The following is a 12,668-nucleotide window of genomic DNA, read 5'->3' on the forward strand; positions in this document are numbered from 1 at the left end:
GCATTGTGGTCTGAAAATAGGCAGGGAATGATCCCAATCTTTTGGTACCAGTTGAGACCTGATTTATGACCTAGGATGTGATCTATTCTGGAGAATGTTCCATGGGCACTAGAGAAGAATGTGTATTCCGTTGCTTTGGGGTGGAATGTTCTGAATATGTCTGTGAAGTCCATTTGGTCCAGTGTGTCATTTAAGGTCTTTATTTCCTTGTTGATCTTTTGCTTAGACGATCTGTCCATTTCAGTGAGGGGGGTGTTAAAGTCCCCCACTATTATTGTATTATTGTCGATGTGTTTCTTTGCTTTTGTTATTAATTGCCTTATATAATTGGCTGCTCCCATGTTAGGGGCATAGATATTTAGAATTGTTAGATCTTCTTGTTGGATAGATCCTTTAAGTACGATATAATGTCCTTCCTCATCTCTTATTACAGTCTTTGGTTTAAAATCTAATTTGTCTGATATAAGGATTGCCACCCAGCTTTCTTTTGGTGTCCATTAGCATGGTAAATGGTTTTCCACCCCCTCACTTTCAATCTGGGGGTGTCTTTGGTTCTAAAATGAGTCTCTTGCAGACAGCATATCGATGGGTCTTGTTTTTTAATCCAGTCTGATAGCCTGTGTCTTTTGATTGGGGCATTGAGCCCATTTACATTCAGGGTAACTATTGAAAGAGATGAATTTAGTGCCATTGTATTGGCTGTAAGGTGACTGTTACCGTATATTGTCTGTTTTCCTTTCTGGTCTATGTTGCTTTTAGGGTCTCTCTTTGCTTAGAGGACCCCTTTCAAGATTTCCTGTAAGGCTGGTGTTGTGTTTGCAAATTCCTTTAGTTTTTGTTTGTCCTGGAAGCTTTTTATCTCTCCTTCAATTTTCAGTGACAGCCTAGCTGGATATAGTATTCTTGGCTGCATATTTTTCTCGTTTAGTGCTCTGAATATATCCTGCCAGTCCTTTCTGGCCTGCTAGGTCTCTGTGGATAGGTCTGTTGCCAATCTAATGTTTCTACCCTTGTAGGTTACATATCTCTTCTCCCGAGCTGCTTTCAGGATTTTCTCTTTGTCTCTGAGACTCGTAAGTTTTACTATTAGATGTCGGGGTGTTGACCTATTTTTATTGATTTTGAGAGGGGTTCTCTGTGCTTCCTGGATTTTGATGCCTGTTTCCTTCCCCAAATTAGGGAAGTTCTCTGCTATAATTTGCTCCATTATACCTTCTGCCCCTCTCTCTCTTTCTTCTTCTTCTGGGATCCCAATTATTCTAATGTTGTTTCGTCTTATGGTATCACTTATCTCTCAAATTCTGCCCTCGTGATCCAGTAGTTGTTTATCTCTCTTTTTCTCAGCTTCTTTATTTTCCATCATTTGGTCTTCTATATTACTGATTCTCTCTTCTGCCTCATTTATTCTAGCAGTTAGTGCCCCCATTTTTGATTGCACCTCATTAATAGCCTTTTTGATTTCTACTTGGTTGGATTTTAGTTCTTTTACTTCTCCAGAAAGGGTTTCTCTAATAACTTCCACATTTTTTTCAATCCCAGCTAGTATCTTTAAAGTGATGATTCTGAACTCTAGATCTGACATTGTACTAATGTCCGTATTGAGTAGGTCCCTGGCAGTCGGTACTACCTCTTGTTCTTTTTGTTGAGGTGATTTTTTCTGTCTTGTCATTTTGTGCAGAGGAGAATAGATTAATGAGAGAACAAAATGCTAGCAGAGTAACAATGTCCCCAGAAAATATACTCTAAACAAATCAGAAAAGACCTGCAGCAGTGGGAAAAGAAAGGGAAAGAGAGAAAAAAGAAAAAGAAAAAGATAAAAGATAAAAACAAAAACAAACAAAAGAAAACAACAACAAAAACAACAAAAAACCAGAATGTGATCAAATATGATCAGGCTGGTATATAGATCAGTGCCACACACTAGATTTGGGGTGTATTTTGGTCTGTTAGAAGAAAGTGCCTCCCAAAATTTTAAAGAAAGCAAAACTTATATATGTACAAAAATAAGGGTTGATATGATGAAGGGATGGAATATGACTGTAAAGATGGAAATTATAAAAAATTTTATAAAAGGAATTGATAAGAAGTTGTTTGAAAAAAGAAAGAAGAGGATTTAAAAAAAGAAAAAAGAAAAAGAAAAAGAAAAAAAAAAGGGGAGAGGATGTGATCAGGCAGGGGAATAGAAAACAGCGTATACTAGAGATTTAGGGTATATTTTAATCTGTTAGAAGAAACTATCTCAAAATTTTAAAGAGAGAACAACTTATATATATAAGCCAAAAATACGGGTAACTACTATGAAGGGATAGAATATGACTCTAAAAATGAAAAATAAAAATGTTTTTTTTAAAAAAGGGATTGATAAGATGTTGTTTGAAAAAGGGAAAAAGAAAAATTCAAAAAGAAAAAAGAAAAAAAGACAGTTAAAAAAAATTAACTTTGAAAGACTAAAGAATCATGGTAAAAAAGGCATGAATTCTATGTGCAGTAGTCCCCTAGCGCTGGAGTTCTGCCGTTCTCATTGATCGGTAAACTTGGCCTTGGCTGGCTGTTCTCGCTGATCTTCTGCGGAGGGGCCTGTTGCCGTGGTTTCCAAATGTCTCTGCCGGAGGCGGAATTGCCCCGCCCTTGCCCCCTCCCGGCTAAGTAATCTGCTCGGGTTGCTCTCTGGAGCTTTTGTTCTCTGCGAGCTTTCCGTACAGCTTTGGAGGCGGAGAGTGAAAATGGCGGCCTCCCAATCTCCGCCCCAGAGGAGCCAAGAACTCGGGGCCCCGCTTCTCAGTGAGCCCCCAGAGAAAAGCCGTCAGTCACTGCCGTCTCCCCGGTTTCCAGCCGCACTCCATGCTCACCCGGCCTGTGACCGCGCGTTTCTATCTCTGGCACCCGACCCCGGGTGGAGTCTCCAAACCCAGCAGATCCCTGCAGTGCACTCCCGCGCCGCTCCTCCCGGGGGAGGAAGGTTAGTTTCCCCGGGTCTGCCGCTTGTTGGGTCCCTGCTGGAGGAGCAGTGGCTCGACTGTGCCGCGGATCACGGTTTATGGCCACCCCGAGCTGAGAGCCCGCGCCTGGGCTCCGCCTCTGTAGCCGGCTTCCCTGCTCCGTTACCTGGGAGCTCTGCCACAGTCAGGCACCCCCGGTCTTTCTGTGACCCTGAGGGTCCTGAGACCACACTGTCCCGGAGGGTTCCACCCCCGCTTAGCCACCAGAGTGACGTCCCTTGGCGGAGCAGACTTTTAAAAGTTCCGATTTTGTGCTCCGCGGCTCTATCATTTGCCAGAAGCGGCCGACGGAGGCCCCTCCCCCGCCGTCTATCCTCCCGAATATCACCTGGGATTCACTGCTCTGCACGCCCTACCTTCCAGAAAGTGGTCGCTTTTCTGATGAGAGAGTTGTTGCTCTTCTTTTCTTCGATCTCCTGTTGAGTTTGTAGGTGTTCAGAATGGTTTGATCCCTATCCAGCTGAATTCCTGAGAGGAGACGAAATCCAGGTCTCCTACTCCTCTGCCATCTTGCTCCGCCTCTGACCTCTTTTCTGAATCCTATTTCTGCCATCTTGAGCAGAATCCCTTTGTGACCTACGCTATTACTCTTATGTTTGAGAGTTCTTAATCCTTCAGGATTTATAGCTGGCTAGTGGTACAAGTGGGATTTAAGAGGGAACATGAGACCTTGCTTGGGTTTCATGCTTCAGAGAAACTTATCATAAAACTTTCTCCTGGGGTAGCAGAGATTTGACCAGCTAATAACAGAGTCAGTCTTTGATTTACAATTTGGCATTACTACTTATGGGTAGAGATTTCCTGAGGGCCTCCCAAGTGTATTATTAAGTCAAGTATTCCTGGGTGTCCTGGTCAACTACCATCATAATCCTACCTTACATACCCACCAAAGCATGTGTGTTCTCTTTGGAAAGTGAAGAATTAAAAAAAATTATATCTTTTCCCTTTCAATGAAGTAGTAGGCATGTATTTATTTATTGCAGATAATCAGGAATTTGAAAGGGATTCTGGATAAACTTTTTATTTCACTGTTTATCTCCTTTCTGTTGTCCACATGTACTGGGTGTTCCTAATTCTAAAAATCTCTGCTTGTTATGTCACTTGTATCAGCTATCAACTTTATCATGAACTCTTTCTAGATTATGTTAAAATTTACTCTTCTCATGTGCCCAAACATTAGCAAATTAATCTCATTCTTCCTGGCATTACAGTAGATTGTCCCCTTGTCACTCTGTTTAGGTTACACATTTCTTGAGAATAAGGAACATGTCTGTGTCATCACTGCATGGTCCATAATATTGGGCATGGATGGCTCTGTGCTAAATAAATAATAATATAGACTACTTTGGTTAAAAAGCAGCCTTCTCTCTGTAGTTGTCAAATAGATTTTCTTCCACCTCCTTTCTAGCAAGAGATTTTTGCCTTGGGGCGCCTGGGTGGCTCAGTCAGTTAAGCATCTGCCTTCGGCTCACGTCATGATCCCAGGGTCTTAGGATCGAGCCCCACATCAGGCTCTCTGCTCAGCGGGAAGCCTGCTTCTCCTCTCTCTCTGTCTCCAGCTCTGCTTACTTGTGCTCTCTCTCTATATCAAATAAATGAGTAAAATCTTAAAAAAAAAAGATTTTTGCCTTGTTGTAAATGGAGTCCAATGAAGCCATACAACTAGAACTTCCTTATTCCCCTCTTTCTCACCTCCAATCTCCCTGTCTCCATTCTAGTCTCTGAATAAGTGTTCCTTTTTATAACCATGTCTGACAATCTCTTTCTTTGGATTCCATTAAGAATTCTGGGGGTAATTTCTTTTTTCTTCTTGTTATGTTCAATTTCTCCCATGTACAGATGCCTTCCACTTGACTGAGAAACTTGTTAAGGTCTTTCCTTTTTTTTTTTTTTTTTCCATTTCAAGTTTTTAAATTCTAGTTAGTTAAAAATTCTAGTTAGTTAACATATAGTGTAATATTGGTTTCAGGAGTAGAATTTAGTGATTCATCATGTACATATAACATCCAGTGTTCATCACAACAAGTGCCCTCCATAATACCCATCATCCATTTAGCTGTTAAGGTCTTTCTTAAAGGTAACTTATCTTTTGTGTGGCTTTTTGCTCAAGTTAGAGTCCCATCTTTTCCCTTGTTTTCACTTCTAACATTCTTGAGGGACTGTTTATATCTACTGCCTTCGTTTCTAATACTCTATGTCCCAATGAAGGTTGTTGGTGCTCCACTAATTACAAAACAAAATTATCCTTCTTATATTTTATCCTCTTGAACATTTTTAAAGAAGATTGTATTTATTTATTTGAGGGGGTGTAGGGAGGGACAGAAAAACAAGCAAAATCCCACTGAGTGGTAAACCCATCAGGGGCTCAATCCCAGAACCCTGAGATCATGACCTGAGCCAAAGTCAGATGCCTAACCAACTGAGCCACCCAGGAGCCCCCCTCTTGAACATTTTTGCAGCATTTTATTCTTTTGAGAATCTTCTCTTCATTTTCTTTTTTTGTGGCCCTCTCTTGGTTTATAGGAAATCATACGGTCCAGGTGGTTCTCAATCTCTTCTATTTCTTCTCTGATAATCCCGTCATTAACTTCTCTTAAGGCAAAAAGCTTCAGAATGCTGTCTACTTTCTGCTTTATTTGCACACTCTGTTGGCAATGTCAGCCACCCCATAGGAGAAGAGACTTGTTGGTTAAAAGATAGCGGAATGTATAATAAACAATCTGCATAGTTCTTCTAGGACCACATACTATGTACACTATTTAAAAAAAATTTTTCTCACAGTCCATTTCCCACATACCTTAGACTACCATCAGTGATTCTGCAGGCAAACAATTCTTGAGTGGTATACACGACTTTATGAAAGTAGTCTACCCAGCATCTAATGATGTAAAACTCTTCTATCATGATTGGTTATCAGTGTGAAGAGTTTCCAATCCGAGGAAACCAGAAAGGTATTCATACTCTTCATAAATATTTTTTGACTGAGTTTTGTGGGGGTAAGCCCCATTCTGAAGAAGTTGATGATTTTACTGTCTAATTTTTAATTTTTCCTTCCAGAATGAGTTCTGGGTGGGTTCCATGGATGGTGGCTCTGCTAGTGAATGTAATCAGACTGGATTCCTCCATGACTCACATCAGAAACTCTCCAGGTAAGAACAGAGCAAATTTTTTTCAGGTGTGTATGCAAGAATGGGCATGGGGGAGGGATGCTTTCCCCTGTAGGTCCAGGCTGCAGACCAGACTGAAATGGCTTCTGGCTTCAAAGTGTTCTTCCCTTTGAAATTAAAATATGCCTCCCCTCTTTACCACACACAATGGACTGCTGGGAAAAGGGACTTCCTGTACCAGAGCTGCAGCTTCAAGGAGTAGGGTGGTAGGAAGAAGGGAAACATTTTGTCTTGCTTAGAGTCCTTATTGTACCAATGTCAGTCTCAAGAACTGTATCAACTGGGGCCAGTCTGAGAATAGTTGCCATTTTTCCAGGCAGGAGTTTGCTTTGATGATTGCAACTGTTTTTACATTTATCCAACTGGGATACATGTGGACAAAAGAAATTGGAAACACAGGTTTCTTCTTTGGCATTTATTAACCCCAGTTTTTAGAAATAAGAGAAGTTGAATGCATCGTGCCTGTCCTCAGGTTCCTGGTATTTATTGCTGTTATTTTTCTAGCCGAGGAGATGGGCTGTGCCAACACGAGGCAGTATTACACCCTGAAAACATATTTATCAGTAGAAAACAGGATATAATGCACTAAAAACAGAGCCTGTTTAAACGTCAAAGTTTCATTAAACACAAAAGAGGAACAAACCTGGGAGGGTGGGCTGGGTAGGAGAGGATCGTTATTCTCCCAGAATAGAAACCTCTCTGAGCTTATAATGTCCATTAAACAACACAAATGAAAAAAATAAAGTCAGTAATTTTCTTTTTCTGATTTAAACTGTAAGAAGGAAGAGCACTGGAGGTTAGAGGTAACTTTAGCTGGTAAGAGCTGACCCAAGAAGGATGCTGTGGTCCTTAATGCTCAGCTCAGTAGTTCCTGGAGGAGGCCTCTGAGTTTAGAAATGAAAGCAAATTTACAACTCATGATCAGTAACAATTACTCTTCAAGCCTTAACTTATGCCATTTCTGCAGGGAGACCTTTTCTGACCAACCTGCCTTATCAACCCATTTGAATTTCCTTTTATTTTTGTTGTTCTCGAGTGCATACAGAGAATTGCATCAATCTTACCCAGTGAATTCACAGCACTTGGCAATCATTTGTCCTCGCAAGGACTCTCTCCTCTTTCGTGGTCTGCGTTTCCACGCCCTCCTTTCCTTACAGATCCATTCTCCTATGTCTGGTGTGTCTTTACGAGGCTGGCCTTTACAAATATTTAGCATTGTTTTTCATGTGTATTTTAAAACTTTAATAAACGTCATTGTGCTTTGAATCGCATTCTGCTTTTTTTTTTTTTTTTTGTCACTTAACACTATGCTTTCGAGCTCTGCTTCAGTGTTGTTTTCAATGGAAAGCAGGTCAGGGAGGGGAAGTGGTTCTAGGTACAACTACTGGATATAGAACTAGTACTCAGATCAACTGAAACGTAACCCGGGGCTGTTTACCAATTTGTCACTTAAAATTTTTCAGATCTTTAAATCTATGACAGATATCATGGTGTCTTAGTCCATTCTGGCTGCTGTTACAAAATACCTCAGACTGGGTGGCTTATAAACAACAGAAGTTTATTGCTCACAGTTCTGGGCTGGGAAGTCCAAGATCAAGGCATCAGCATGGCTGTGTTCTGGTGGAGACTCTCTTCCTGGTTCCTAGGTGGCACCTTCTCCCTGTGTCATGTGGTGGAAGGGTCTTGGGATCTCTCTGGAGCCTCCTTTATAAGGGCTAATCCCATTTGTGAGGGATGGCTCCACACTCATGACCCAAGCACCTCTCAAAAGCACCTCCTATTGATAACATCACCTTCGGGGGTTGGGATTTCAACACATGAATTTTGGGGGAGGGGCACAAACACTCAGACCAGAGCACGCTGTGTGCTCAGTGAATAAGAATTATACTTTTTCTTACCAATGAGGACAGATTACATAATTTTTGAGTGTTAAATTACATTGAAGAACATGAGCAGAGTAGACCTTGTATGAAAGAATACGTAGCTCAGACTAATCACTATCAACATTAGTAAGGTGCTCTGAAAGTAGAAAATCATAATGGACAATGGAATTAGGAATTTTTTTTATTCCACCTTTAATGGCACTATTTCATGTAAAACCCCCCAAAGAAGGTTTAAGCTAACCGTATATTCCCTATCACCATGTTCTTGTAGCTACTGGAATGGTAGGTATGTTGCCAATGATGCTGATGATAATATTACCCTTTGAGTCATGGATTAGTATTTTTTACTTCACACCAACAAAATTAATGAAATCATTACCTTATTAGAGCCAGCAGAGGGGTGAGGTCTCTAAGTAAGAGTGCAAGGGGAAAGATCCAAAAGAAAATTCTTGGAGAAAACCCATAGTGAGTGAGAAGTAGAAGGGAAGTTAGTTTCACATCAAAATGCTTACCTAGTTTGCATTTCTTTGTCGTCCCTGTCACCCCCCTCCCCCTGCCATCACTCCTTCACTTCACCCCAGAAGGAATGTATAGAATGCACCTGCTAAGGACAGGAGTACTATTGAATTATTTCATTTGGGGATGGATGTTTTCGACTTGATAACAAGGGGAGTTAAAACCTTGGGCTTCTGAAAACTTGGCTTGGAGAAACCAGCCGTGTCAGCAAAACACAAATGGTCAAAAAGTATTTGCGGAATGAATGTTTATGTCTCTTGGGACTCTCTCTTTGGCTTGCCTTTTTTAGGTTACATATCTTCTGCTTGGCTGGCCCAGTAGCATGGGCCTCAGGCTTCTTTCCACAACGGATGTCTCTTTGCTAAATGGAACTAGGGTGGGGCCCAGGGGAAAAGAGGCTACCTTGACCTATTTACTGAGGTCAAAAGCCTCCTCAAATCCATGTGGTCTGGCATAATTTACCATGTATGGTTTCCTAAAAGTGGGGGGTTGGTTTACAGTCTTTTTTGTTGTTGTTTTCTAGAAGATTTTGTGATTCAAGCAAAGGCTGACTGTTACTTCATCAATGGGACAGAGAAGGTGCAGTTTGTGGTGAGATTTATTTTTAACTTGGAAGAGTATGCACGTTTTGACAGCCATGTGGGAATGTTTGTGGCATTGACAGAGCTGGGGAAGCCTGATGCTGAGCTGTGGAACAGTCGGCCGGATATACTGGAGAGGAGTAGAGCTTCTGTGGATGCCCTCTGCAGGCATAACTACAGGCTGGGTGCACCCTTCACTGTGGGGAGAAAAGGTGAGGTGGAAGGTGAGGTCTGGTGGGGTTCAGGAACCTCCCACACGTGAACCTGACCATGGGCTCTACTTCCTTATGATAGGCAATTTCCTGCTTCAGGATCAATGGCTTATGAGCAGGAGAGTCTGTATATATGTTCCGTCCCCCCCAGTTGTGATGCACTCATTATCCTCACAGGTCAGGTCACTGTGGTCTTGGTCCCAGACCCCCGAAGTTCTCAAGGACTTTAAGTCATGGTGGGCTCTCAAGCAGAAGGGGTAATTGTGGGAGTCTCTGATAAGGCCTAACTCCTCCTTGGGGCATTGACATACCCAGTTTCTGAGTCTTGGGGGCAGAGATTTCTTCCCATTTCCAATTTCCACTTGGGTGGTATGAGATGGAGATTAGCGGCAGAGATAGTGTCTCAAGGAACCTGTCCTGGCTTGGTGGTTTTCCTTCACAATGTCTCATTGTTCTCTCCCCTCCCAGTACAACCAGAGGTGACAGTGTATCCAGAGAGGACCCCGTCCCTGCAGCACCACAACCTGCTGCTCTGCTATGTGACCGGTTTTTATCCAGGGGACATCAAGATCAGGTGGTTCCGGAATGGGCAGGAGGAGAGTGTCGGGGTCGTGTCCACTGGCCTTATCAGGAATGGAGACTGGACCTTCCAAACCATGGTGATGCTGGAAATGACTTCTGAACTTGGAGATGTCTACACCTGCCTTGTTAATCATCCCAGCCTGCTGAGCCCTGTTGCTGTGGAGTGGAGTGAGAATCAGCTTTTGTACTCTCTGGGTTTGACTCAGGGTGATGCTGCCTCAGCACAGGGCTGTGTGACCTCCGCATTCATCTTGGTCCCAACACTCATTCTTCTTTCCCCTGATCTGAGGGAGTCATGGAAATCGGGGTCCTTGGGTTAGGGTGGGAAAAGACATGGCAGATATCTATGCTTGTATCTTCCAAGAAATAAGGAGGTCTAATCACCTCATCACTTATTTCCAACTGTGGGAACTAGTGTCCTCTAATACTTTGTCTTAGTAGGTTATGGGACATTCTTGTGGGCTGCAAGAATCAGTTACAGAAACTCCATGGGTGCAAACCTTGGCTTCAAAGAACCATTTCTAAATGTATTTCTTTTCCCGATAGCATTTGATTTGGTGTCCAGTACAGGCTCTGGGATTCCAGGAAGGCACACCAAATATTGGGAACTTTTTACTAATTTTAAGACCTGCTTCCCATAGGAGCTCAGTCTGCATATTCTTGGAGAAAGATGCTAAGTGGAATTGCAGCCTTCCTGCTTGGGCTGATCTTCTTTCTGGTGGGGACTGTCATCTGCCTCAGGGCTCAGAAAGGTAAATGAGCTTCTCAGGAATCCCCCGCCACCTGCCCCATGGCTTCTTGCACTTCCCACTTACCCTAATTTCAAAGATGCAAGGCAGAGAAAGCTCATTGTACTTCTCAGAAATCGCCAGGATAGTTCTTTCTGAAGCCAGAAACATTTGGGGTGGGGGTCAGCAGAGATGGAGTTCTGATATTTCAGGTCACTCCCCACCCTTCAGGATAATCACAACATTTGGTCCTAATGAGAGGCATTCTGTTTCTTGCTCTCATTCCAGGATATGCGGAGACTCAGTTGTCTGGTGATGAGGTAATGTCTTCTTCCTTGTCTTTGGGTGGCTGATTGTTCTCCCAATGCTTTGGCCAGAGGGAGACGTCTTGGGGACCCACCTCTGGCTGGGTGGCCCTGGGTGCATTCTCTCTAGAATGGGAGGGTGGGGTCCCTCCTGAGACCCTGATCACTGTCCCTGCAGGTCTCAAGCGCAGTTCCTTCACCACAACCATGCTAAAGTCCCAACGAAAGCTTCTTGCCCTGGCGCCTGAACTAGTACCAAGGGGCTTGAGCCCAGGACTAAGGGAGCCCTGTGAGTTACCCTCACGTCTTCCTCTTTCCAACTGTGCTCTCCATTGTCTCCAGAAGACAAACGCGCAGAGGCAGTTTCTTTTTCATTGTTTTTTATTACCTTTTTTTTTTTACTGTAAAATAAAACTGAGATACCGATAACCACACAAAATGTAGAGTTTAATGAATTATTTAAGGCAAAACCCCTGTAATCACCACACAGGTCAAGAAATAGAACTTTACCAGCCATGCAGCGGTTTCCATGTACCTCAGACCCATCAAATCCCCCCTCCATCCTCTCAAAAGTAATTCTATTCTGACTGTCAGAGTAACCACTTTGTTGTATTTTTTTATTCCCTATTCACTCAAGTCTGAATTTATGACAACATAGCTTAGTTGTCCTTTGTGTCTCATACTTTACTGGTTTCTTCTGCATCCCTTTCCCTCCCTTATGATTAATATTTTGAAAAGCCTAGGGCATTTGACCTGCAGAGTTTCCCACAGTCTGGATTTTACCAATTGCATGCACCTGGTGCAGTTTAGCACGTCCTTGTGTCCTCTGCATTTTCTGCAACTTGGCATCTGGATGCAGAGGCTGGATAGACTTAGGTTTAATTTCTTTGGCAAGTCTGTAGGCGGCAGTGTGTTTTTTCACCATGAGGCACAGACCGTCCAGTTGTGTCTCTTTTTATGGTGCTGTCACTATTGGTGCTCATTGCCTAGGCCCTTTCATTCACTGGGGGCTGCAGAATGGGGATATCCTCATTCTGTCATTCCTCTTCATTTATATGCTTTATTGCTTCCGTAAAGAGACACTTCCCTTCATTTACTGGTGGGTTGCCCAGTGGTACAGTGGAAAGAAAGGATCAGTGTTTAACTCTTTACCTTTATTAGTTTTCCAGCTAATTTGGTTCCTACTATTATCCAAAGATGAGCAGTTAGGTTTTACTTTTTGTTTTTTGTATCATTATAAGCTCAAGGATTTGAATGTATGCAATGGATTTTAGCTCATGGCAGTTTCTAGCCATGAGTTCAATCGTATCACATTAGGTGCATGGAAACTTCCTCAAGTGGCTCCCGAGTCCTTTTGACACAGTCTTTTGATAGTTTCTTTGTTATCTGTTATATGACAAGATGTTCTGTACATCTCCTGCCCAGACCTGCAACCAGCTATTGTTTTAGAAAGCCCTGGCTTCTTTTAGTGGGAAATGTCACTAAGACCATAAAGTGGAGTTAGGAGTTCATCATTTTATCAGGTCTTTCTGGTGGAAACAAAATGTTTTTGTGCAATATTCATATTTATAGAAGTATAAAATTTATGTATCTATAAATAAAAAGTTAATCCCTTCTATATTACACTTGTGTCTCCTTTCTTCCACACAAACAAAGACACAGGGATACATACAATTAGAATATCCACCCATACTC

General features: G+C 42.4%; 1 protein-coding gene across 1 annotated transcript; it reads left to right on the forward strand.

Moving 5' to 3' along the window:
* The first annotated feature begins 5,952 nt into the window (after nt 1-5,952).
* LOC110575560 (HLA class II histocompatibility antigen, DO beta chain) lies at nt 5,953-11,406 on the forward strand. The gene is made up of 6 exons (XM_021684533.1): nt 5,953-6,148; nt 9,089-9,358; nt 9,827-10,108; nt 10,582-10,692; nt 10,957-10,988; nt 11,152-11,406. Exons 1-6 carry the CDS (start codon nt 6,058-6,060, stop codon nt 11,185-11,187), a joined length of 822 nt encoding a protein of 273 aa, XP_021540208.1. The 5' UTR covers nt 5,953-6,057; the 3' UTR covers nt 11,188-11,406.
* Nucleotides 11,407-12,668: the final 1,262 nt, after the last annotated feature.

The sequence above is a fragment of the Neomonachus schauinslandi genome, chromosome 8, assembly GCF_002201575.2.
Source record: "Neomonachus schauinslandi chromosome 8, ASM220157v2, whole genome shotgun sequence".
NCBI classification, from domain to species: domain Eukaryota; kingdom Metazoa; phylum Chordata; class Mammalia; order Carnivora; family Phocidae; genus Neomonachus; species Neomonachus schauinslandi.

Bases quoted from the DNA above. Each gene is read 5' to 3' on its own strand.
- LOC110575560 (XM_021684533.1), top strand. From the start codon at position 6,058: ATGAGTTCTGGGTGGGTTCCATGGATGGTGGCTCTGCTAGTGAATGTA. The intron at 10,109-10,581 runs GTGAGAATCAGC...TGCTTCCCATAG, and splicing joins CCCTGTTGCTGTGGAGTGGA to GAGCTCAGTCTGCATATTCT. The intron at 10,989-11,151 runs GTAATGTCTTCT...CTGTCCCTGCAG, and splicing joins CTCAGTTGTCTGGTGATGAG to GTCTCAAGCGCAGTTCCTTC.